This window comes from Muntiacus reevesi, chromosome 17 (genome assembly GCF_963930625.1).
Source record: "Muntiacus reevesi chromosome 17, mMunRee1.1, whole genome shotgun sequence".
NCBI classification, from domain to species: domain Eukaryota; kingdom Metazoa; phylum Chordata; class Mammalia; order Artiodactyla; family Cervidae; genus Muntiacus; species Muntiacus reevesi.
In genome coordinates, this window is record NC_089265.1 from 58,356,713 (window position 1) to 58,383,180 (window position 26,468).

At 53.4% G+C, this 26,468-nt stretch overlaps 1 protein-coding gene across 1 annotated transcript in view; it reads left to right on the forward strand.

Annotated features, from left to right (window-relative positions):
* CCDC180 (coiled-coil domain containing 180) overlaps positions 1–26,468 on the forward strand; it is a 58,685-nt gene that overhangs the window by 23,322 nt on the left and 8,895 nt on the right. The window contains 15 exon segments of the mRNA XM_065908285.1: positions 186–312; positions 1,911–1,950; positions 2,079–2,512; positions 3,772–3,998; positions 6,670–6,845; positions 8,239–8,419; positions 9,660–9,806; positions 10,434–10,578; positions 10,768–10,884; positions 12,230–12,328; positions 13,789–13,908; positions 15,515–15,687; positions 15,941–16,192; positions 17,884–17,958; positions 20,825–20,891. Of these exon segments, the coding sequence (XP_065764357.1) occupies positions 186–312; positions 1,911–1,950; positions 2,079–2,512; positions 3,772–3,998; positions 6,670–6,845; positions 8,239–8,419; positions 9,660–9,806; positions 10,434–10,578; positions 10,768–10,884; positions 12,230–12,328; positions 13,789–13,908; positions 15,515–15,687; positions 15,941–16,192; positions 17,884–17,958; positions 20,825–20,891 (2,380 nt within the window).

Genomic DNA, 26,468 nt, shown 5'->3' on the forward strand with positions numbered 1-26,468 from the left:
CAGGAAAATAGCAGAACAAACCAAGGACTGTTACTGTGAAAGGAAGCCTCCACAGCAGCTCCACACAGAACTCAAGGCCAGGTGCTCGCCTTCCTCCGTGAGGTCCGAGGCGTGGCTCCTAGCTGGGGTCCCTCGCCCCCAGCTGACCCTCCCACTGACAGTGCTGTCACCTCCCTTCCTCCGAGGTATGAGGCTTTCCATGGCCTCCTGACCAAGGAGGTGATGGGGTACCCAGTGACCATGCTGAAAGAACTCAGCTCCTACAGCTCCCACCTCAGCCGACACTTCTGTGTGCGTGAAATCTTTGAACAGGTACGAAAAGGGGTATAAAAACTCCCAGCTGCTCACCAAGAAGTGGAGAGGAGAGGATGACTTCTAGTTCATATTTGCCTCAATAACCCAGGGGGAGTTAGAGTCTGTGCCAGGATATCAAGGAGTGAGAAACTAAAAGCGTCTCCTAGAGAGACTGACTAGAAGAGGTCAAAGGCTCAGAATCCAGGCCTCAAGTCTTGAATAGAATTATAATTAAAAGGCTGATTTTATAGGCCTCCGAGTCCTACTCATCCAACTCACCATGCCACATAGCCATCCTAAAGTCCAGCTCTGACCTACCCATTCTCCTGCTCAGAAAGCCCTCCCCAGGTCCGCAGCCCCAGCCAAACCCAGCCCACAGTTGCTAGATGACCATGGAGGCCCCCGCATCTGACTCCCACCCTGACTCCCCCTGCTTCAACTAACTCCTCGCCCCTCCTGCACATGCCACTGCCCCCCTCCTCACCCCGCTGCTCTGCTGGGATCCCTCTGTCCTACACACCCCAGCCCCCCAGGCGCTTCCAGCCCCTGCCAGTGACAAGACCCCCCCACCCAGTCTGACCTCCTCTCCCCTTCTTTGCCCCGCCGCCTCTCCTCTCTCCGTGGGTTGTTGTCAAATGCAGGAGTTAAGGGCCTCCTCCCGGAAGGCGTTTCCTGTGAGGCAGCTGCGGCCCCCTGTCTTCCGTCCGGCTCTGATTGCCCTCAGCACAGCGTCCTGCACGTAATTCAGACATGCCGAGTGCTTCCTGGTACATGCAGGAACACCCGGAGTGTCCTGGTCTGACTCCCAGAGGTGGCTCTTTCCCACACTTGCACCCAGAGCTTTGCACGGCCAGGGCGGAAGGTACTTGTGGTGGACGCTGAACTGGGCTCGGGTTTCCGACAGATGTGGGGTTCCTGACTCCTCAGAGAAGCCTCCTCTCGGCAGAGATCCCTGTCCCGATGGCTCGTAAATGCATTGTGTGGCACCTGGGTTGAAGTGGAACTCAGGCTGTCCAGAGGTGGGGCTTTGAGATCAGTCTGGTTGCCTGGGTGAAAACGGAGGCGCTGCTATGGTGGGAGTAACACAGGAAGGCGTGGGTCCATCGGGTTTAAGGGGCTCGTCCACGGTCACCCAGCTTGTGAGGAGCTAGAGGTCCAGCCCACTGCTGTCAGTAACACAGTGTTTCCACAACCTCACCCACAGCCAATGAAACAGGGAATGTGCAGAGTGAAGAGGGGGCCCCCAGGTCATGCACGTCACGATCGTTGTGATGTTTACCTCCAGCAACAGGTGCGGCAGATTCCTGCCCCTTGGATGCATCTCTCCATATATCCTTTCTTGTTCTTTGCTCCACATCACTACCAAAAATGTCAGAATGAGGGTTTATTCTGCGATTTTCATTGTATGATAAAAAAAACTTTCCTAACGTGCTTGAGATTAAGGAAAGCTGATCAGGAACACCCTGCTCACCCCTGCGAAATAAGTGGTCAGGGCCTGCGTCAGATGTAGAAGGCAGGGAGGAGGGGGTTTTTCCTTAAAGCAGAGAGACGCCCTGAGAAGTGGCCCATGGAGGAAGGCAGCATTGCGAACTAGTGTCTGTGTTTCTGCCTCGTAGAACCTGGAGGGAGAAGTCGTTTTCCAGTTGAGAGAACCAGGTAACGCTTTTACAATTCGAGTCTGAGTCTCCCCCGCTTCACGCTTATGTATCTGGGGGCTAGGGAGGCCCAATCAGGCTGCACTGGTAACCTGTCTCTTCCTGTGCCTTGGGGCTCATCTTCAACAGAACCACATGAAAAGCAGTTCCAGAAGGGAATGGGAAGACCAAGAGGAAAACAAAGGTTCAAAGCAAACACGCGCAAACGTGACAGAAGCGGCAGGAGGAGGAGGAGTTCCCTGAAGCCAGCAGAAGAGGTAGAAGAAGAAGAAGAAGATCAAGAGGTCGAGTCCTCCATCACACAAGAGGTGGTCATGAGCCCACAGAAGTCCGTACTGAGTGAAGAGACGGATGAGTCCAGGGAGGACTCTGTTTCGGGCCTGGAAGAGACACAGGTTGACAGAGACAGCTCCTTGAGATCACCCCCAAACCAGGCCAGTGTGCTGGTTCACGAAGAAGAAGAGGAAGAGAAGAAGAAGGTGGAGGAGGAGAGGGAGGAGGAGGAGGAAGAGGAGGAGGAGGAGGAGGAGGAGGAGGAGCGGGGGAGCTCGTCTGTGGATGAGGTAGGCCAGCAAAGGTTCGCTCTTGGGTTTGGAACGTGTCCTGTGTTCACTGTCTGTGTCCCTAGCACAAGCCGGGGTCCCCGGTGGGGACCATTAGCCCTAATGGAGACCAGCAGTCTCCATTAGGCTGTGTCTAAAGAATAACAAACGTATGCGCACGTTTCATTGCTGCCAGCAGAGATCCCGTTCTCACGTCCCAGCAGTACTTTTAAAATTTCACCTTCCTGTCCTCACATCCCATCCGGCAACCGACTCTGTCGTCCGCCCTTGACTCTTCCCCCCTCCCAGGTCCTCTGTCTTCCCCCAGCTCCTCTTTATTGCAGAGACCAGCCTAGCTGCTGCGTTCCGCCTCTCTCCCCATTCTCTGGTTGTGTAAGAGCGCAGATCCATATCCAGGTTGGCAGACAGCTCTCCTTAGAGTGCAGGGAAATGATTCTCATATGAATAAATCTCATCCTCAAAACACATTCAGACTCACAGGACAGAAATTTGAATTCCATAATCGTGACTCCTTCCCTGTAGTGCTGTGGCAGAATTGGCACATGAGGCCTCTGAGCAGGGACCCCAGGGGTAAGAGAAAAGAGGGCTGGACGCCAAGGATAAAATGGTGACTTGGTGAGGCCTCCTGCCTTGGTCTGTTCAGGCTGCTATAACGGAATACCACGTACTGGGTGGCTTATAAACACCAGAGATTTATTCCTCACAGTTTTGGAGTCTGGGAATTCAAGATCCAGGCACTGGCAGCTTCAGTGTCTGATGAGGACCTACTTCTTGGTAATAAACAGCTCTTTTTTTTTTCTGTGTCCTTACATGGTGGAAGGGGCAAGCTCTCTGATATTTCGTTTTTAAGGGCACTACCGCCATTCATGAGGGAGGGCTCTGCCTGCTTGCCCTAATAATCTCCCAAAGTCCACCTCCAAATACCAGCACACTGGGGATATGAATTTTGGAGAGGCACCAACATTCTGTCTATGGCAACCATGCAGCCATTATTCAGCTCCAGTCAGTGATGCCATATGGGAATGCAGACTCAGAATTGCCAGATTTTCTGATTTTTAAGAGAAATCAGAAATTCAGATTTTTAGGTGGCATTTCCCAATTTTAAAATATAAACATAGAAATATATAAATATATATTTATATATAAACATAGACAACTTTCATCCCACAGGTTTACAACCTCTGATGTCAAAGGACCTATGGTAAGGATTACCAAGTCTGTTCAATGACGCCGAGCTTAAAGTCTTGTTTTCTGTTTAGGTCAAGGCCCAGGAAGAGAGTCTAGGGGAGATCTCCCAGGAAGAGATGGAGTTCTTCACAACCTCTAGTGGGAACACTTACTTTGTTTTCCTACCCCTGAAACAAGAAGAGAACAGCAAGACACCCCATTCCAACCTTCCTGCCATTTTCTTCAAGGACATTTCCAGTGCCAGGGTCTTAGAAGAAGTGATTATTCCATCCAGACTAGTTTTAGAGATTAAGAAACAGTGAGTGAAAATCCCTTTTATTCTCATTCTCTGAGTTTTATTAACAAGGTGAAATATAATAACGAAAGATTGGACTAGTTTCAGATGGAAAAGAAAGCAAATACCATATGCTATATGGTATATATGTATATTCCATATACATATATATGAAATCTAGAAAGATAGTACTGATGTATCTATTTGCAGGGGGCAGCAAGCGTTCTAACTTCTGAATTAGTTTTGCCTGTTTGTGAATTTTATTTAAATAGAATCATGTAGAGTGTATTCTTTTATATCCAGCTTCCCCTGGTGAGCATGTGTATATATTTCTGTTAGATATATAACTAAGAGTGGGTTATTGGGAAATTGACTTATATGTGTGTGTCCATCTTGAGGAGATATAACCAAAAGATACTACCAAAGAGTTTTCAAAAGTGGTTTGTTTTAACAGTTTGCAGCAATGAATGAGAGTTCCAGTTACTCCATATCCTCACTTGGTATTTATTGTTGGTGGTTTTTATTTTAGCCGCTCTGGTGTGTATGTGTAGTGGTGCTTCATTTTCCTGACGAATAACAATGTCGTGCGCCTTGTTATATACTTATTGGCCATTTAATTATCTTTCTGTGAGATGCCTCATTAAATTCTTTGCTGATTTGCGGTAGATTACCTATCTTTTTTCTTACTGATTTATGTGAGTTAGTTGTCTACCTTAGACTGGAGTTTTTTGTTAGTTAAACACATCGTGAATGTTCGTATCTTCTCTGTGCTTGTCTTTTTTTTTACTCTTGTAAATATAGCTTTTGCTGAAAAGATATCTTTTTAGTAAGGTCTTAGTCATCAATTTTTCCACTAGGGTTAGTGTGATTTCTGTCTTCTCTAAGAAGTCTTTGCTAGCCCCAAGGTCATGAAAACACTCTCCTGTGTTATCTACCAAAAATGTTATAAACTTTCATTGTGAGATGTACAATTCAACTGGAATTGGTATTTGCTTACGTGTGCGGTAGGAGTCAAATTCACTTCTGTCCTGTGTGAATAGCCAGTTAAGGCCAGGCCATTTGAGAAGACTCTTCTCTCTCCACTGCTCTGCCAGGCCTCCCCTGACTGCTGGTGTGTGTGCCATGTACTTGGTCACGTCCAGCTCTCTGCTGCCCACCAGGCTTCTCTGTTCATGGACTTTTCCAGGCAAGAATATTTGCCTGCGAGTGGGTTGCCGTTTCCTACTCGAGAGGATCTTCCTGATGCAGGGACCCCGACTGATTACCATAGCTTTATCCTAAGTCTATCTGGTTGTGTGAGTCCTCCAGACTTGATTTCTCCAGAATTGTCTTGACTATCCTTGGCCCTTTTGTATTTCTATATAAATTTGAAATCATCTCATCAGTTTCTGTAAGAAGACATCTGCTGAGCTTTTGTTATTGAATCTATAGATACATTTGGAGAGAACCAACATCTTGACAATACATAGCCAAGAACATCATGCTGCATTTCTAACAGGATGAAACGATCAACTAGCAAAAATATTTGCAGTTCACATCTCAGTCAAAGGACCTTGTGTTCCCAATATATAAAGTGCTCCTAGAAATTAACAAGAAAAAGCGCAACTACATACTAGAATGATGGGCAAAAGATATTAGTGGATGGTAGATCGAAAAAGAAATTCAATAGTCTTGAACTCATAAAAATATGCTCAGTCTCGTCATAATATGACAAGATTGTCAGATTCAAGGGTTTGACAATACAGTCTGAAGCTATGGAGAAGTTGTTGTTTAGTCACCACATCGTGTCTGACTTTATAGACCTGACTGCAGCACGCCAGACTCCTCTGTCCACTGTCTCCCAGAATTTGCTCAAATTCATGTCCAGTGAGTCAGCGATGCTATCTGACCATCTCAGCCTCTTCCTCCCCCTTCTTTTACCTTCAGTCTTTCTCAGCATCAGGTCTTTTTGATGAGTCGCTATTTGCATCAGGTGGCCAAAGTACTGGAGCTTCAGCTTCAGCATCAGTCCTTCCAATGAGTATTCAGGGTTGATTTCCTTTAGGATTGACTAGTTTTATCTCCTTGCTATCCAAGGGACTCTTATGAGTCTAGCACCATAATTTGAAAGCATCAATTCTTCAGCCTCAGCCTTGTTTATGGCCCAACTCACACCTGTACATGACTACTGGAAAAATCTTTGACTGTACGGACCTTTGTCAGCCCAGTGATATCTCTGCTTTTTAATACACTGTCTGAGTTTGTCATAGATTTTTCTTCCAGGGAGCAGGCATCTTTTATTTTCATTGCTGCAGTCACCGTCCACAGTGAGAAATGGAGAAATAGGAACTTTTATTCACCGTCATGCAACAGAAGCAGTTTGGCCATATCAACCAGATCCACAAATGTATTTCAGGTTTTGATTCAACAATTCCCTTTCAGGAAATTTATCCTATAGAAATTGTTCTACACTTGACATATATATGAGGTTACACATTACAGTCTTCTTGATAAGAACAGATGAATGGAAACCACGCTATGTCCACCAACCAGGGGATCTGGCTAAATGAATGATGGTCCACCCCAGACAAAGAGATACAATGTAGTGGGAAATTAAATAAGAAAGAAGGAGTGGAAGAAGGAAGCACTTTATGTATCAACCTGGAGAGATCTCTCCCTGGTCACAGTTGCTGACCCTTGCTGGCCTCTCCCTCAGGCTTCGAACTGGCTTTTTTGAGCACTTGGAGAAATGGTTTGACCAATGTGCCCTCAATGCTCGGGTCGTCATGGCCAGGAAGATTGATGAACTGGATTCAGAACTGGAGCTGCGTCTGCACCTGCACCAGCCAAGAGCCCAGCGCATTGAGAAGGACATCCACAACGTCAGGGCAGGTACCGCGGCTCTGCATTCATCAGGCAGCCCCAGTTTGCACCACACAATGCTGAGCATGTTGTCCTCACACCCTGGAAGGTGTGTGTGAGGGTTCACGTCTCCCAGGCTGGCAGAGAAGGTTGTACCCAGAATCCTCATCTAAGATCTTTTAAAGAGGGTGTTAGATGCTGAAATGAAGAATATTGTCTTATTTTAGCTTTATCAGTCCCAGATACATTCCCACACCTGTCACTCACACTTTCATGACGGATGCCCTAGAGGCAGGCCTGTAGCTCAGGAGTCGGAGCTAATAGGCTCAACCTCTCTAGCTGTGTGACTCTGGGCAGGTTTCGTGACCTCTCTGATCTGTTCCTAACCTCCTGAGGGTATTTTGGTGGTGGTAATTAACTCTCCTTGAAGTGCTACAGTGCAGAATCATGAACAACTGGTATAAGCCAGAGTCTCCAAAAGTGGTAGCCGTTATTTTCAGCTTATAGTTTTTAATACTTAAAAAGACATGCCATTTCTCTCTAAGGCAGAAGGCTCCATCATTTGTGGGGAGGGCACTTTTATTTGAAAGCTTCAGTGGTGCCCATCAGGTTTTCATCTGAGTCATACTTTAAACTTCATCATAGATCCTGAGAGCTTCCTGTGGCCTTAGGAGACCTGCTTGACTTTTTGGGGCCTCGTTGTCCTCATCTGGGAAATGTGTGCATTAAATATAAATATAAACAAAGATGCTCCCTGAAGTCTGGTTTCCTTTCTCTTCCCTGGCTCCTGGCCCAACGCACAATGTGAAACTGGAGGCCAGAGAAGCGAAGCCCCAGAATCCCCCCTTTGTTTTTGGCAGAGCTGAGCCCACAGCACATCCCCCACTCCAGACAGTAGGGGGTCAGATGAGGTAACCCAAGGCTCTCTGCTAGCCCTTAAGGCCTATGATGGAGCTCTGAAAGTCTGCCATAATTCAGGCTTGTTGGAAATGAGTAACCACTGATAGAAAGGGTCAGATGCCAACTGCCAAACTTTGTGGTGGCCTTTTGCTCCCAGACCCTCTCACGAAAATCCCTGCCCTCCTCAACACCCATCCCACTGCTCCCAGAGTGGGAGATGCTCTAGCTCCCAGACCTTGTTCCCTTCCGCTTCTGGCAGGGTATTCCACCACTCACAGCCAACCAGAGCCTCCTCTCCAATTAAGGACACTGGGACTGTCTCAGATGGGTTCCCCTGAGATCTGAGTCCACTCCCAGGCTGAGCCCTGGGGAGGGCAGTGGGGACTGAACCCTGGCCTAAGAAGTCCCTTCTCTGTAGCTCGCCTGGGAGAGGCACCTCACTATCCAGAACGCTGTCCGGAGCGGACCCAGGGTCCCAGAGGACCTCAGCTCCCCCCCGCCCCCGCCCCGTGTCCTCTTTCAGCTGAACTCTTGCTTCACCAAGAACGGCTGGACAGCCACTGTGCAGGGGTGATGGAGACACTGAGGAAGGAGAGGATGATGTTCTGCCAGTTCCAAGAAGAGCAAAACCTGAAGAGCAAACACTTCCGCCGCAAGATTTCTGACATGGAGCACATCTTCTTGAATGCCACCAAGAGCCAGAAGTAAGGGTCTTGGGAGACTCAGTCATGGCCTGGCAGCCCCAGAAGCCTGGCCAAGTGTCTCTGCTCAGAGAAGCGGTCCTCCCATCCGCTGTGGGCAGCAGAAGAGTTGGGGTTTCCAGAAGGATTTCCATCTCGTCATGAGCGTAGGAGTCCAACTACGGTGACGCATCTGGCCAGGGGCTTGCTTCTGGGGGTGGGGGAGCAGCCAGAGAGAGAAAAGGGCACAAATGTCAGAGTGCAGGGATACAAGTGATGTGCCCTGACATGTCCATGGTGGGAAAGACCCAGGGAAATCAGGACGAGCTTCCTGGAGGAGGCCCTAGGGCATGGGATGGAGGGAGGTGAGGAGGAGGCAGAATTCTCCCACCAGACAGGAGCACTGGCCCAGCTCCAGGTGGGGGTGTGCTCAGGGTAGAACCAGGGTTTCCTGGAAGGCCATTCAGGGATTTGAGGTGAGGCCTCGGAAGGCCTCCATCTGGTCACAGGTGAGGAGACCTCACAGGTACCGTGATCAGGTACCCAAGAGGCAGCTGGTTAGGGTAGACCCGGATGTAAAGAGGAAGCCTGCAGGCTGCCCTTTCCGGAAGTCCCAGGGCACAGGAGCCACATTTCTTGGAGTTAAGAGGGGGTGGTGGTAAGGGGAGGACCTGGGGATTCTCTTAGCAATTTGGTGCAGGAGCCAGACTGCGGAGAGATGCCCTCCGACCCAGCTCCCTGAGAGCCTGGCACTCTGTCTGCATACTGGCATTCTGAACTCCCTTCTGAGACCTCTTTGTCTGCCCTGTGAAGAGAGGCGTGCTTCTAGTGACCGTACCGCTGGGCTCGGGGTGCACGCCATCCCCCAGGCCGCCCTCCTGCGCCCGGGTCGCCACCCTGCCCTCCTGCTCGGGGCTCATGCCATCCCCCAGGCCGCCCTCCCGTGCCCAAGTTGCAGCTCTGCCCTCCTGCGTCCTGCACAGCTGGGCTCGGGGCGCACACATCCCCCGGGCCGCCCTCCTGCGCCCGGGTTGCAGCTCTGCCCTCCTGCGTCCTGCACAGCTGGGCTCTGGGCGCACACGTCCCCCGGGCCGCCCCCCCGCGCCCGGGTTGCCACCCTGCCCTCCTGCTGGGGGCTCATGCCATACCCTAGGCCGCCCTCCCGCGCCCGGGTCGCCGCCCTGCCCTCCTGCTCGGGGCTCATGCCATCCCCCGGGCCGCCCCCCCGCGCCCGGGTCACCGCCCTGCCTCCTGTGTCCCCCAGGCTGGCGGCCCTCAGCAGCGCTCTGCACCGGGAGCTGCTCAGCTATGTCGACGTCATCCAGGTGTCCCTGCGCAGCTTCCGCCAGTACCTGGAAGAGAGCCTGGGCAAGCTGCGCTACAGCAACATTGAGTTCGTCAAGCACTGCAGGTGGGAGCCAGCGTCCGGGGCCCCCGTGGGCCTCGGGGCTCTCTCTGTTGAGAGGTGGTCTTGTGTGCCTCTTCGTTTTTCAATTATGACAAAATATCCATAACATAAATCTGTCCATTTTAACCATTGTATGTGTGGTTGAGTGGCATTAAGTATGTTCACGTTTTTGTACAACCATCACCACCGTTCATCTCCAGGACATTTTCACCCTCACAGCTGAGGCTCTAACACTAACTGCCCGTCTGGCCTTTCTTCAGCCGCTGGGAACCACTACGCTGTTAGTATTTTCGGTCTCTATGAATTTGACTACTCTAGGGGCCTCATAGAAGTGAAATCACAGCACATTTGCTCCTTTGTGTGCTTGACTTTTTCACTTAGCGCAATGTCTTCAGTGCCTGTTCATGTGTCAGAATCTCATTCCTTCTTACAGCTCAGTAACACTCCATCATGTGTGATGTGTTTAATTCACGCCTTGATGGACATCTGGGTTGTTCCCCTGCTCGTGTCCTTGAACTTTTTCCATGATCTTGTGCTTTTAATCTAAAGCCTTGTCTACCACAGTAGTTGGGATGGGTGGAATGGTTCAGGGCTGATCAATGGCTTCTATTTCTCCCAAATTATTTTCAGATTGTTTTCAGAGGGAGGCAACTTTTCTTCTGAAGAAATTGACTCGCTGTGTCATCGACTAGAGAAGGAAGCTGCCCGGATAGAGTTTGTTGAAGATTTAATCATGATCAACATGGAAAAGATGGAGAGCGATTACCTGGACCAGGTGAGCAGGCCCCACCCTGACCTCTAGCCAGACTCCTGTGACACCCAGTTACGTAGTTGCCTTGCTCACTGCCTAATAGGCCAGCCAAGCCCCCTTTCCACCCATTAATTGGGCCTGTCCCCCTCTGCTTCCAAAGTCCAAAAGTTCCAAATTAAGTCCCACTCCTTTACTTTTTTCTCTTTCTTTAAGGCTAATGAGTTCATCAGCAAGTTTGAAAGTAAATTCCATAACCTGTCCATGGACCTTATTTTCATAGAGAAAATCCAGTGCTTGCTGACAAATCTGCAAGTAAACATCAAGTGCGAGGTAAGACAGATACGGTCTTTGTCTGCTGGATGGTTTTTTTTTTTTTTTTAATTGTAGTGGTTTTTGCATGCATTGACATGAATCAGTCATGGATCTACATGTGTTCCCCATCCCAATCCCCCTCCTGCCTCCCCCTCGATCCCACCCCTCTGGGTCTTCCCAGTGCACCAGCACAGGCACTGCCCCAGGTGCCGGGGATGCTGGTGTCTGCCCTCCTGGGACTGGCACTCCAGCCAGGAAGTCAGAGATTAAATCATAATAGCTTCTAACATCCGTTGAGTTATGCAGCATGCGTCTTAGTGGGCTTATTTTGATGAACTGTCTGAGTCCTCACAAGAGCTGTTCTTAGCCCACTTTAGAAACAAAGAAATTGAGGCAGAGAGTCATTAAGAACACAACGTTCCTAAATCGCGGAGCCAAAATGTGAACCCATGTCTGTGACACCAGAAATTCAGGCAATGCCTGGCCATTTGGGCTAAGGGGACGAGAGGGCCGCATGAGGCGCGTGGGGACACAGAGGAGAGGGTTTCATCTGGACTGCGGAAGGTGCTTCCCAAGGCTTGATGGAGGAGGAGGAGCCAGCCAGGCAGGAGGGTGTGGAGCAGTGTCCTGGAGAGATCATGAAAAAAGTTCTGGGGGGGTTGGAGCCAAGGAGAGAGAGAGAGCTCAAAGAAGATGAGGCGGGGCTGCGTTGAGGCTGGAGCTGTGGCTGGGTCAGCAGGGTCCCATGAGTTGGGCTCCGTGGCGCTGGAGTGAGGGTCAGGGCAGTGGGGATGAGGGTACTATTGATTACAGTTTTTTAAGCTGCAGTAAAAACTTTTTTTAAGCTGAAAAGTTCCTTGAAAAACATCACTTTGATGGCTTCTGTCTCCCAAATGTGTTGCCATTTTTATTTAACCATTCCTGTTTGGAGGAATTCTTAGTGGGTTTCACTTACTACACACAGAGGTGTGATAGACATGCTTTCACTGGAAGCCCTGATGATGTCCATAGGGTGCCTCCCAGAGCTAGAATTCCTGGGCTAGAGCCGGAGTGTTTCAAGGCTCTTTGTGCTTTCCAGGTAGCTTGTACAGATACCCGCTCACCAACAGGGCCGGAGTGTGTCCTCCTAACACCCTCAACCAGTACTGCAGGCCATCAGTTTTATTTTTGAAACTTATTTATTTGGCAGAAAAAAAAATCCTTTAAATTTGCATTGATCCAGTTTCTAATACAGCTTTGCATTTTTCCCTCCAATTTCATTTTTCTCATATTCAACCCATCTCTCAGGTAATGATTTGCTAAACTTTTTCTTGATCAAAATAAGTATGCTGGAAGTAAATCTCTCAACCTCTGGTTTTCCTAGGTAGCAAAATCCAATTTGCAGACAGAGGGATTAAATTCTTCTCTAGAACAGCTTCAAAGCAAGGTACAAATGTGCCGAAGCTCAAAAGGGGATAAACAAGTAAGTGTTCAGTTCAATTCAGTTCAGTTCAGTCGCTCAGTCATGTCCGACTCTTTGCGACCCCATGAACCGCAGCAAGGCAGGCCTCCCTGTCCATCACCAACTCCCGGAGTCCACCCAAACCCATATCCATCGAGTCGATGATGCCATCCAACCATCTCATCTTCCATTGTTCCCTTCTCCTCCCGCCCTCAATCTTTCCCATCATCAGGGTCTTTTCCAATGAGTCAGCTCTTCACATGAGGTGGCCAAAGTATTGGAGTTTCAGCTTCAACATCAGTCCTTCCAAAGAACACCCAGGACTAATCAGTAGATGCTAAGCTGTGAATAGTAAAGATGCATGCTAGAGTTGTTAACTGGAAATAAACTCACATTTGTGGTCTAGATTTCTCTGCCACCAGCAGGGCCTCTGAGCCTTCCTACGGCACCTCTATTTTATTCAGTGGAATTAGGAAGAGGAGAGAAAGCAGCCGTGGCCCCGGCCCCCAGCTCCTCCCTGGCAGGCATATAGAGGCCAGCGAGCACGGGGTCTTGAGTCTGGCCTCCCTCCCACGCTGAAGTCACGAGGCCTCCCTCCTTATAATTGGAATGCAGCCCTGGATGAGTAACGGAAGCAGGACTCTGCCCTCTGAACAACCGTCTTTTGTTCCCTTTGTTTTGACCAGTGTCCATAAACTGGTTACTTCCATTTTCTATGTGTAAGTGGTGAAAAGTCCAAATTGGAGTGAAGTCTGAGAGAAGTGAGGTTCTAAGTGCCCGCAGGGCCCTGATCAGCAAGGCAGGCCTCGGCACGCTTACATCGTTGGCTTGCTTGTTCTGCCTCTCGTGCATGTCCCTGTCCCCTGTGGTGTCCACCCCGAGCCCTTTTCTCCCCAGCCCAGCCAGGCACTTGCAGACCTCGTGTCCTGCCAGCAGGCCTCTGTTCTGGTTTCAGTAGCCGAGTTGACATTTTATCATTGTTAGCACTGTTGTTTGCTGTTGTTTAGTCGCTCAGTTGTGTCCGACTCTTTTGCGGCCTCATGGCCTCTGAGGCCATGGCTCCTCTGTCCATGGAATTCTCCAGGCAAGAAAACTGGAGTGGGTTGCCCTGCCCTTCCCCAGGGGATCTTCCTGACCCAGGGATGAAACCCGGGTCTCCTGCACTGCCGGCAGATTCTTTACCCATCCTCTGAGCCACCAAGGAAGTCAAGTAAGTTTAAGCCATTTGCTCAGAACAAACCCATAGAACCAGGAATAGAGCTCCTGATGCCCCGTCCAGGAAGGAGCCGCTGCCCAGTAGAGTCGCCCAAGGGAGCTGGCCCAGGGCTCCTCATTCCTCCAGGGCCCGTCCTGCACGAGGGAGGCCTCCCTGGAGCCGAGAGGCGTCCTCACCAGCCAGCCGGTCCCTGCAGTCCCCGTGGAGCCAGCCTTCCCACCTGCAGTCTGCTTCCTGTGGCTTCTTTCCTCCATGTTCTCACTAGGTAGTGAGCACGGAAGACCTCCTTGGCCTTATTCGAACTTGGAAAGAAAAACTGAGCCAAAGGATTGAGTATCTCAACTGCAAGCTGGACATGATATCCACTACTCACCTGGTCTTTTCTGTGAGGAATGGGATGGGGCGGCCATGGGGAAGGGCGTCTGAGCTGTGGGTGGGGGCTGGGCTCCCAGGTGTCCTACAGGGTTCAGCAGATCCCAGGGAGAGGAGACCCCTCAGGCCCCTGCTGGACATCAGGCCTGCAGGGATGTGTTAGAAAGGCCACAGACTGTGGAGTCAGATCTGGGTTCACATCCCAGATGGGCCACTTCCCTGCACTGGTCCCTTTGGAGATCCGTCACCTCCTGGCCAGCACCTCCCCACCCCGTCGGGGCCCTCAGCTCTCAGGGAAGTCTCACCTCTCAACTTCTTCCTTCCTACTCGCTCCTATTAGCAGCCACCAGCTTCTCCCCATCCCACCCCCTCTACCTTGTCCAAGCCCCCCATCTTTTGCACATATGGCTGTCCTGATCCTCGCACTTCCCCTGTGATCCATTCCCTGAGCTGCAGCCAGGCCTCTTGGACAAGGCCAGTCTGCCCATGTCCCGCTCCTGTCCTCAGGATAAGATCCAGATCCCCACCAGGCCTGCCTCGACCCCTTCATTTCTCTGGTCCCCCTAAGAGCTCACTTTCCCCGAGGACTTCACTCACCCACTAGTCTGGGCCAGCATCTCCTGACCCCTGTGGCATGTTCTACTTCCGCATGAACCCACAGACCATTCAGTGAAGTCCCCCTTTTAGCAGCTGTCTCCCCTAGACTTTGTGCCCCAAGAGGGCAGAGCCTGTCGCCCTCAGCCCACACTCAAGCTCTCTCACCAAGCTTTCACCGGAGGTCTCAGCCAGCTTCCAGGAGGACCTGTCCCAGAGCCGATGGCATCCCAAGTGGATGCCCTGCGAGCTGAGCTCTACCCGCCCACAGGCCCCGCCTCTCGCGGCCGTGCTCTGAACTGTTCTCCTTCCTGTGGGGAGGCTCTTCCTGCTGTGCTGCCAGCGCCAAGCTTTCATCACAGCACCAGTACTGAGCCCCGCTGGACGAGACTCAGGAGTCCTGCTGGAGTCCTTCCCCCTGGGGCTTACAGTGCATCCACGGCACAGAATAAAACAGGGCAGAGCTCACCTAAGTGCTCGTCGTGGGTCCCGCGCTCACTGTTTCTCCAAGGTCCCACTCGAGGTGGAGGTGGCCACTCACTTATCCACGCACTCGTTCGTGTACTTGTCCTTTGCTCAAAAGCACCACCTGGGCACATCTGTGAGTAGCCCAGTTCGTGACCCTCAGCCTCAGGGAAGATGCTGTAACTTTGTTTTCATTGCACTGGCCCCAGTTTGCCCATTTGTTTGTAGAAGTCCATATTAAATGTCTTGTCTCTGACCAGACTGTAAGCTCCATAAGGATAAGAGTCACATGTGGCCCCTTTATCCTGTGTCCCAGGCCCAGGGAGAGCCTTGCAGAAAGCAGGCACTCAAGAAATACTTTTGAAGGTCTCGTCATGCACACATGAATGAGTGAATGAATGGTCCTCTAAGGTATATATAATCCTTGCTGCTTCACAGAAGGGGCAAGAGAGGCTCAAAGTGGTCAGCCTGTACCACCTGGGCCCAGTGGTCCTGGGATGGGAACCCAGCCTGCCTGCCTCCCTGACGCCCACAATCAGGCCCTGCTCTTTGGCCTGCAGGACAACGTCTTGACTGACCTGGAGGTAGACAGTGACATCTTGTTATCTTCAGAAGTCTATGAAGAAGAGGCTAAGGCAGACATAGTCACCCCTGAGTCCTTTGCCCAGCCAAGCCGCATGGGGAAGTCCATGATTGAAGACCCAGCCGTGGAGGTGGTCAAGAGGATCCTGCAGTGAGTGGCCCGGGTGTGAACAGTGGGGCCCACGCCTTCAGGGGCCGGTCCCCATGTGAGCCCACCCTAGCAGCTGTGGCCTTGTGCAGGCCTCCTTCTCCCCTCAGAGCCTCAGCTTCCTCCTCCGAAGTGGAGCTCACGATTGGGCGGATTCACATGGCATTGTGGGCTAGCCAGGATGGGGCCCCGTGCCTGGCCTCAGCCATCCTCTTGGTCATTGGGGAAAAGCTCACATCCTTTCCCTTGGTTTCAGGTTTCCCGACTCGAAGCCCTCAGCCCATCAGTGTGACAAAGAACGGTCCCAGACAGGTAGGGGCAGCCAGGCCTGTGGATTTAGGGCGCTGACAGTGGGGTAGCCGGGGGTGCCAGCCGGTCCCTCCTCACCTTGGATCCTCCGTTGTTCTCCTGGGTGCCCATCACCCAAAGCCTTGAGGCGACTGCGGAACCGAGCGGAGCACTCCCTGAAGAAGGCCGTGTCCATCGCCAGTTCCACCTCGGCAGCCAGGTAGAGAGGCTAGGCTGCCTGCAGCCGCTCCTCCCCAGACCCGACCCCGACCCCCAGACAGAGGCCAGAGGCGGCCTGTACCAGCCCACGTCCTCAGAATGTGCCTCCTGTGCTCACAGACTCGCCAAACAGGGGCCCTCCAAGTTGGGACCCCGCAAGGGGCCGGCTCCAAATCCTGCTTTAGACAGCTCTGTTCTCATCCCTGCCCAGTGGCTTGACTCCCAGAGCCCTCCACCTGAGAACCTGTCAGGGCGCTGGGGGGTTATCCGCAGTGACAGCTGCCTCCCATACACACTGTGTCGGTCAGAGGGCGTGACCTGGGCGGTGGCTTTCCTTGGATGGCATCACAGAGTCTTGGGAGCTCTGGGTCTCTGCATCCTGGCCATGTGTTCTGCCCACTATGCCCTGTCAGGGTTGTTAGACTCATGGCTCAGTGAGCTTGGGCCCTGGATGGCCCCGACACTGATTTTATAGAAGGTGGATGACAGAAGCCACATGGCTGACCTGACTTTCTAAGTCTTTGATGAGCCATTATTGACCTAGTTTAATTCTTGGTTTTGAAGAAGTGACAGTGAAGACATTCCTGCTTTGCATACATCCAGAGAGTCTTTTTGAACAGGTGTGCCATCTGCAGTGTGGAAATAAACAAAGACCAACCAAATGGGAAAAGCAAACACCATGCAAAGTTTGCTACAACCAGGGAAGCAGCCACTGTCACTTGCATTTTAACAGAGACACAAAGGCAGGCAGGAGAGTGGGAAAGAGGTGTGGTGGAGAAAAGGGACGTCTTCAGACGTACCCTGTTGGTGGCGGTTGCCCCGGGAAGGCTGCAGGAGGCCCAAGAGCAGTAGGTGTCCTGTGTGATTGGTTAGGGGTATACATTTGACTTGTTCGTCCTAAGTCGGAAGCAAGAACAAAATCTAAGGGAGCTGTCCTACTGAGCAGGTCCTGGCCGCGTGGGGTGAATTGTTACAGGGGGTATTATTTGGCTTCCTGGATTGTTAGTAAAGATATCAATCTGTCTTCCTGCAAGTCTGGCTTCCAGCAGGCCGGCTTCCAGAATGGTTTATTGTAGCTAAGGGCTTGGTGTCCTAGGCAGATTGTTGCAGCTTATGAGCCAGGGTTCTCTGTTTATACACGGTGTAACCATTGTCCATTTGTATAATCAACCTTTCAGTGGTTACCAGTGACATATACGTGCTGCTAAGGCTGCCAGATGAAACTTCAGGATGTCTAGTTACATTTGAATTTCAGGAAAACAACACATAATATTTTTTAATATGAGTATGCCCCAAATAACACATGGTGTGTATGCAGAAAATTGCTTATTGCTTATCTGAAATTCAAGTTTATTTTAAAAATTTATTTTATTGAAGTATAGTTGGTTTATAATGTGTTAAGAAATTCAAAGTTAATATGTGCTTGTATTTGAAAATTTGGCATCGCTGCCTGCGGCTCTCAACCTGTGTTTCTTTGGGTCCTCAACCACAGGGAAGCAAGGATTCTACTTTCGGGGCTGGAGCCCCTCCGTCCTTCCCCTGGCCTTGTGTGGGTTTCATCCCTGTCGAGGGGTGGGTCAGCAGCCGGAAGGGCTGGGCCGCACACGCGGGTCTGGGCAGGGCTGCTGCAGACTCAGGTCTGCCTGCGTCCGGCTCCAGCTTGCAGAGCACTCACTCGCCTTTGCCCCGCAGCATCACGTGGTACACCAAGCCCAACCGACTGGACAGAAAGTACCAGGTGCTCGGCGACAGGCCTCCTCCGGCGGAGTAAGTGTCAACGCCGTTCCTTTAACTCCGTTTTAACCTGTCATCGTTGTCACTTGGCAGCTAAATCTGACTCACTGAGGGGGAAATAAACAATAGAGGGACAGAGCAGGAGAGGTTTCAAGGGGCTGGTAAGGGTCAAGGTCTGTTTGTCTCAGCCTGTTTCACCTAAATCTATTGAGAGATGTTTTCACTGAATGTAGGCATTCGTTAAGAAGGCATTCTTCTTTCCTTTGAACAATCTGTTTATTTCTGTTCAGTCACCTCTTGTTTATTAAAGGCTGGCTGCTCCATCTCTTGCAGCTTGGTTGTAGGGCAGCCAGCCAAGGAGCTTTCTAGACATGGGGCCTGAAGCCGCAGAGTGGCCCACTTGGGAGCAGCTCCTGGCGTTCCAGTTGCCCATCACCCAATTCCACCTGGTGGGGCTTCTTTGGATCCTGGAGGAAAAGCCAGCTATAGAACAGCTGCGAGTCCCAACAGGGACCCGGACATTTAGGGTTCAGCTGTCAGTGGTGTCGAGTCAGGAGGGTGGGAGAAAAATTAGAAATATTAATATGAGGAGTTGTAGCCAGATATGAAGGAGGCTAGAAGAGTTGAGCTTGGAGAAGGGAATGGCAGCCCACTCCAATATTCTTGCCTGGGAAATCCCATGGACAGAGGTGCCTGGTGGGCTACAGTACATGAGGTCACAAAAGAGTCAGACATGACTCAGTGACTAAACAACAACAGAAGAGTTGACATTTGATAAGAATTGACAAATATACGTGATGACACATGACATTTCCGTCAAAGCCTCTTTTATCTATCAGTGTTTCCAATTATATCCCATCGCAAGAAGGACAACTTCTTGTTGAACTCACATAAATAATTATAAGAGTTTTTGAATTCTAGAGCACATATGAGTGGATGAAACATCCAGCATGCTTCTCATTAACCTCTTTTCCCCTTTAGCCTCAGACAGTTGCTTTCAGGAATCCCTCAGTCCCTTGAGAGCCTTGATAGGATCAAGGGCCTAAACTTAGTTCAAGTAGCTGTAGGGAGTTGAGGGCTGGAGTGGGAAGGGAAAGGACTGACAGGAAGGACAGAGAGATGGAGGAGGTAGCAGTTTAGAGGGGGACATATCAGGAAACCAGGCAACTGAAGGGAAGGTGGAAGGTGGCAAAATGGGGAAGAAGGAGCAGAGGTGTTGATGGGCAGGGAGGGAGAGGTCTTAGAGGAGCCAGTTTAGGGAGATCTTGTTTTCCCAAGAAGCCAATAAAGTTCCAAACTATCCTTAGTAAAGCCATGCCAGGAGCGTGAGTCACGCAACAGAAATTGGGAAAGGTACAGTGAGCGCACACAGAAGAACCTGATGTTTGCTCAAGGACAGTGTTTGTCAAAGTCAGCAGAGAGCAAACTCTCTTCCTAGAAAGGGCTGGGAAAAGTAGTGGGGAAAGCCATGAAGTTAGACCCTTCGTGCAGCTCCGTGGGTCCCTCTCCCAAAGAAGCCATCTCTCAGGAAGGAAACGTTTGCATGAAGATGTACCATGCAATACTTTTTATCCCAGCTAAAGTGGGGGGAAAACCTAAAGTCCAAAAATAGGGGATTGTAAACACAGTACATACATACCCCAGTGATATTACACAGTCATTTAGAATGATATCATCATGTAGGGGGAGCACTTTAAAGAGTGCAGAATGTAAAAAGCACATGAGCCTAATTCCAGACCAATTTAAATATCAGCAGAAGGAAACATAGTAAATGTTAGCATTAATTTTTCCATCTTGCTTTTCAGCTTATTTCTAATTTTCTTTAATTATGGTGAGTGAATTTGTAAATGAAGGATCACATCACACACACATATACACACAGATTTTTTGGCAAAGACGCATGCAGGGTCTTAGTTCCCCAACAGGGAACTGGACCTGTGCCCCCTGTAGTGGAAGAATGGGGTCTTAACCACTGGACCAGCAGAGAAGTCCCATTTTTTAATTTGGTGGTGGTTTAGTCGCTAAGTTGTGTCTGACTCTGCAAGCCCATGGACTGTGGCCCGCCAGGCTCTATCCGTGGGATTCTGCAGGCAAGAATACTGGAGTGGGTTGCCATTTCCTTTTCCATTTTTTTTTCTTTTTAATTTGGGGGACTTTAAAAATATATATACATATATTTTAGAAACTGGTCAAAAATGATGTGTGTGTAAAACAGTCACTGCATCACTTTACAGAAAGTTTGAAAAGATAGTTGTCCTCCGGGTATGTGCAGTTCCAACACATCAGTCCCTATTTCACTCTTAGCATTGAGACAGCTGACCTACTGACAGGAATATTCGCTAGATCCAGGCAGATTTGTTCAGTAAAGGACCTCGTGTGCACAGTCAGCCTAAAGGCCAGATGTATCAGAAAGGGGATGTTTGGTCCTACAGGCAGTCCGGCACATTTGATGAATGTTTATAAGGAATCGTTCTTTCTCCTCTCAACCAAGACAGAGACACTGATAGGTGTAGGCAATACACTGGACAGGGGACCCTATGGGGAACGAAAGTAGACAGTGTGTGTCCTGCTGGCCTTTACCAGCTGCTGGGAGAGATGGGGCTAATCAATCAGCCAGCCACACATATCAATCCCCAGAGCTCCTATGGGGAGGCTAGAAAGCTGAGAGCTGCTCAGGGCGTTGGAACGAGGCAGTCGGGTTGCCACTGAGCCAGGGCCGGAGGAAAAGCAAATGTGACAAAGAGGAAAGCTATTTGTGTTCCCTGGAGAGGAACCCGTGTGAGCAATGGCCCTGGGGCAAGAGTGAGTAATTCCAAGCAGTGTGTGCACTTGGTCTTGTCCACACCATTTGCTGTGATCAGACAAGCCCTCTCAGGGATCTGTCTCCTGTGTGTTGCAGGGATTTTAAAGGCATCATCCTGAGCCTCCTCTGGGAGAGCAACGAGCTCCTGCTGACGGTCGTGGAGGTGAGGGCTCTGCCTGCCCTCGTGCCATCTGCTGGCCACACGCCCCCAGCGGGCTCTCCCCCCGCCTTCTGCCAATAACGACCTTTGGGTAAAACTGAGGAGAGGGGAGTACAGCCCCCGTGTACAGCCCCCACAGCGGCCCAGCGTCTATCACCTTGTGTGGCGTTTCTCATCCTAGAGTTAAAGCTCACCCGTCCATTTACCCATTTATTCCGCCTCCAAACATGTCCTGGGTCCTGTGTGTCAGGCATTAGCACACGGGGTATCAGGAGCACGCCTGGTCTCTGCCCCGGAGTGGCCAGCGCCCAGCAGAGAACGACACGTGAGGGCACCACAGAGGGTGGCTGGCGCTGTGGGAGCAAGTGTCTGCGGCAGGGGCCTCTGGTAGGAGCAACCCGGGGCCCCGGTCCAGCGCATCCCACACAGCGGTGTCTCTGTGCTCCCCGTCGGCGTCTCCCTGGGTGGGGCGCTTTGGAGCAGAGCTCTGGGCCATCTGTGTTAGTGGCCCCGCTTGGCGCTCCATAGAAAGCTCTTGGTCTCATGGGTGGAAGACCCATCTTCGTCTTGAAGGGTGCAGAGTTTTACCACTGACTTGCTTATGCCTCGTGTAGCCCTGGGACAGTGACAGTGGTGACAAGGACAGAGGGGGGAGAGACCCCAGTGTAGGGGACAGGGACAGAGGGAGGAGGGAGACCCCAGAGGAGGGGACAAGGACAGAAGGAGGAGGGAGACCCCAGAGGAGGGGACAAGGACAGAGGGGGGAGGGAGACCCAGTGTAGGGGACAGGGACAGAGGGAGGAGGGAGACCCCAGTGTAGGGGACAGGGACAGAGGGAGGAGGGAGACCCAGTGTAGGGGACAGGAACAGAGGGAGGAGGGAGACCCCAGAGGAGGGGACAAGGACAGAGGGAGGAGGGAGACCCAGTGTAGGGGACAGGGACAGAGGGAGGAGGGAGACCCCAGAGGAGGGGACAAGGAAACAGGGAGGAGGGAGACCCCAGAGGAGGGGACAAGGACAGAGGGAGGAGGGAGACCCAGTGTAGGGGACAGGGACAGAGGGAGGAGGGAGACCCCAGAGGAGGGGACAAGGACAGAGGGGGGAGGGAGACCCAGTGTAGGGGACAAGGACAGAGGGAGGAGGGAGACCCAGTGTAGGGGACAGGGACAGAGGGAGGAGGGAGACCCCAGAGGAGGGGACAAGGACAGAGGGAGGAGGGAGACCCCAGAGGAGGGGACAAGGACAGAGGGGGGAGGGAGACCCAGTGTAGGGGACAGGGACAGAGGGAGGAGGGAGACCCCAGTGTAGGGGACAGGGACAGAGGGAGGAGGGAGACCCAGTGTAGGGGACAGGAACAGAGGGAGGAGGGAGACCCCAGAGGAGGGGACAAGGACAGAGGGAGGAGGGAGACCCAGTGTAGGGGACAGGGACAGAGGGAGGAGGGAGACCCCAGAGGAGGGGACAAGGAAAGAGGGAGGAGGGAGACCCCAGAGGAGGGGACAAGGACAGAGGGAGGAGGGAGACCCAGTGTAGGGGACAGGGACAGAGGGAGGAGGGAGACCCCAGAGGAGGGGACAAGGACAGAGGGAGGGGGGAGACCCAGTGTAGGGGACAAGGACAGAGGGAGGAGGGAGACCCAGTGTAGGGGACAGGGACAGAGGGAGGAGGGAGACCCCAGAGGAGGGGACAAGGACAGAGGGAGGAGGGAGACCCCAGAGGAGGGGACAAGGACAGAGGGAGGAGGGAGACCCAGTGTAGGGGACAGGGACAGAGGGAGGAGGGAGACCCCAGAGGAGGGGACAAGGACAGAGGGAGGAGGGAGACCCCAGAGGAGGGGACAAGGACAGAGGGAGGAGGGAGACCCAGTGTAGGGGACAGGGACAGAGGGAGGAGGGAGACCCCAGAGGAGGGGACAAGGACAGAGGGAGGAGGGAGACCCAGTGTAGGGGACAGGGACAGAGGGAGGAGGGAGACCCCAGAGGAGGGGACAAGGACAGAGGGGGAAGGGAGACCCAGTGTAGGGGACAAGGACAGAGGGAGGAGGGAGACCCCAGAGGAGGGGACAAGGACAGAGGGAGGAGGGAGACCCAGTGTAGGGGACAGGGACAGAGGGAGGAGGGAGACCCCAGAGGAGGGGACAAGGACAGAGGGGGGAGGGAGACCCAGTGTAGGGGACAGGGACAGAGGGAGGAGGGAGACCCAGTGTGGGGACAAGGAAAGAGGGGGGAGGGAGACCCCAGAGGAGGGGACAAGGACAGAGGGAGGAGGGAGACCCCAGAGGAGGGGACAAGGACAGAGGGAGGAAAAACCCCAGTGTAGGGGACAGGGACAGAGGGAGGAGGGAGACCCCAGTGTAGGGGACAGGGACAGAGGGAGGAGGGAGACCCAGTGTGGGGACAAGGACAGAGGGAGGAGGGAGACCCAGTGTGGGGACAAGGACAGAGGGAGGAGGGAGACCCCAGTGTGGAGACAGGGACAGAGGGAGGAGGGAGACCCAGTGTGGGGACAGGGATAGAGGGAGGAGGGAGACCCAGTGTGGGGACAAGGACAGAGGGAGGAGGGAGACCCCAGTGTGGAGACAGGGACAGAGGGAGGAGGGAGACCCAGTGTAGGGGACAAGGACAGAGGGAGGAGGGAGACCCCAGTGTGGAGACAGGGACAGAGGGAGGAGGGACACCCCAGTGTGGGGACAGGGACAGAGGGAGGAGGGAGACCCAGTGTAGGGGACAAGGACAGAGGGGGGAGGGAGACCCCAGAGGAGGGGACAAGGACAGAGGGAGGAGGGAGACCCCAGAGGAGGGGACAAGGACAGAGGGAGGAAAGACCCCAGTGTAGGGGACACGGACAGAGGGAGGAGGGAGACCCAGTGTAGGGGACAGGGACAGAGGGAGGAGGGAGACCCCAGAGGAGGGGACAAGGACAGAGGGAGGAGGGAGACCCCAGAGGAGGGGACAAGGACAGAGGGAGGAGGGAGACCCAGTGTAGGGGACAGGGACAGAGGGAGGAGGGAGACCCCAGAGGAGGGGACAAGGACAGAGGGAGGAGGGAGACCCAGTGTAGGGGACAGGGACAGAGGGAGGAGGGAGACCCCAGAGGAGGGGACAAGGACAGAGGGGGGAGGGAGACCCAGTGTAGGGGACAAGGACAGAGGGAGGAGGGAGACCCCAGAGGAGGGGACAAGGACAGAGGGAGGAGGGAGACCCAGTGTAGGGGACAGGGACAGAGGGAGGAGGGAGACCCCAGAGGAGGGGACAAGGACAGAGGGGGGAGGGAGACCCAGTGTAGGGGACAGGGACAGAGGGAGGAGGGAGACCCAGTGTGGGGACAAGGAAAGAGGGGGGAGGGAGACCCCAGAGGAGGGGACAAGGACAGAGGGAGGAGGGAGACCCCAGAGGAGGGGACAAGGACAGAGGGAGGAAAAACCCCAGTGTAGGGGACAGGGACAGAGGGAGGAGGGAGACCCCAGTGTAGGGGACAGGGACAGAGGGAGGAGGGAGACCCAGTGTGGGGACAAGGACAGAGGGAGGAGGGAGACCCAGTGTGGGGACAAGGACAGAGGGAGGAGGGAGACCCCAGTGTGGAGACAGGGACAGAGGGAGGAGGGAGACCCAGTGTGGGGACAGGGATAGAGGGAGGAGGGAGACCCAGTGTGGGGACAAGGACAGAGGGAGGAGGGAGACCCCAGTGTGGAGACAGGGACAGAGGGAGGAGGGACACCCCAGTGTGGGGACAGGGACAGAGGGAGGAGGGAGACCCAGTGTAGGGGACAAGGACAGAGGGGGGAGGGAGACCCCAGAGGAGGGGACAAGGACAGAGGGAGGAGGGAGACCCCAGAGGAGGGGACAAGGACAGAGGGAGGAAAGACCCCAGTGTAGGGGACACGGACAGAGGGAGGAGGGAGACCCAGTGTAGGGGACAGGGACAGAGGGAGGAGGGAGACCCCAGAGGAGGGGACAAGGACAGAGGGAGGAGGGAGACCCCAGAGGAGGGGACAAGGACAGAGGGAGGAGGGAGACCCAGTGTAGGGGACAGGGACAGAGGGAGGAGGGAGACCCCAGAGGAGGGGACAAGGACAGAGGGGGGAGGGAGACCCAGTGTAGGGGACAAGGACAGAGGGAGGAGGGAGACCCCAGAGGAGGGGACAAGGACAGAGGGAGGAGGGAGACCCAGTGTAGGGGACAGGGACAGAGGGAGGAGGGAGACCCCAGAGGAGGGGACAAGGACAGAGGGGGGAGGGAGACCCAGTGTAGGGGACAGGGACAGAGGGAGGAGGGAGACCCAGTGTGGGGACAAGGAAAGAGGGGGGAGGGAGACCCCAGAGGAGGGGACAAGGACAGAGGGAGGAGGGAGACCCCAGAGGAGGGGACAAGGACAGAGGGAGGAAAAACCCCAGTGTAGGGGACAGGGACAGAGGGAGGAGGGAGACCCCAGTGTAGGGGACAGGGACAGAGGGAGGAGGGAGACCCAGTGTGGGGACAAGGACAGAGGGAGGAGGGAGACCCAGTGTGGGGACAAGGACAGAGGGAGGAGGGAGACCCCAGTGTGGAGACAGGGACAGAGGGAGGAGGGAGACCCAGTGTGGGGACAGGGATAGAGGGAGGAGGGAGACCCAATGTGGGGACAAGGACAGAGGGAGGAGGGAGACCCCAGTGTGGAGACAGGGACAGAGGGAGGAGGGAGACCCAGTGTAGGGGACAAGGACAGAGGGAGGAGGGAGACCCCAGTGTGGAGACAGGGACAGAGGGAGGAGGGACACCCCAGTGTGGGGACAGGGACAGAGGGAGGAGGGAGACCCAGTGTAGGGGACAAGGACAGAGGGGGGAGGGAGACCCCAGAGGAGGGGACAAGGACAGAGGGAGGAGGGAGACCCCAGAGGAGGGGACAAGGACAGAGGGAGGAAAGACCCCAGTGTAGGGGACACGGACAGAGGGAGGAGGGAGACCCAGTGTAGGGGACAAGGACAGAGGGGGGAGGGAGACCCCAGAGGAGGGGACAAGGACAGAGGGGGGAGGGAGACCCCAGAGGAGGGGACAAGGACAGAGGGAGGAAAGACCCCAGTGTACGGGACAGGGACAGAGGGAGGAGGGAGACCCCTGTGTAGGGGACAGGGACAGAGGGAGGAGGGAGACCCAGTGTGGGGACAGGGACAGAGGGAGGAGGGAGACCCAGTGTGGGGACAGGGACAGAGGGAGGAGGGAGACCCCAGTGTGGAGACAGGGACAGAGGGAGGAGGGACACCCCAGTGTGGGGACAGGGACAGAGGGAGGAGGGAGACCCAGTGTGGGGACAGGGACAGAGGGAGGAGGGAGACCCAGTGTGGGGACAAGGACAGAGGGAGGAGGGAGACCCAGTGTGGTGACAGGGACAGAGGGAGGAGGGAGACCCCAGTGTGGAGACAGGGACAGAGGGAGGAGGGAGACCCAGTGTGGGGACAGGGACAGAGGGAGGAGGGAGACCCAGTGTGGGGACAAGGACAGAGGGAGGAGGGAGACCCCAGAGGAGGGGACAAGGACAGAGGGAGGAGGGAGACCCAGTGTGGGGACAGGGACAGAGGGAGGAGGGAGAGCCAGTGTGGGGGAC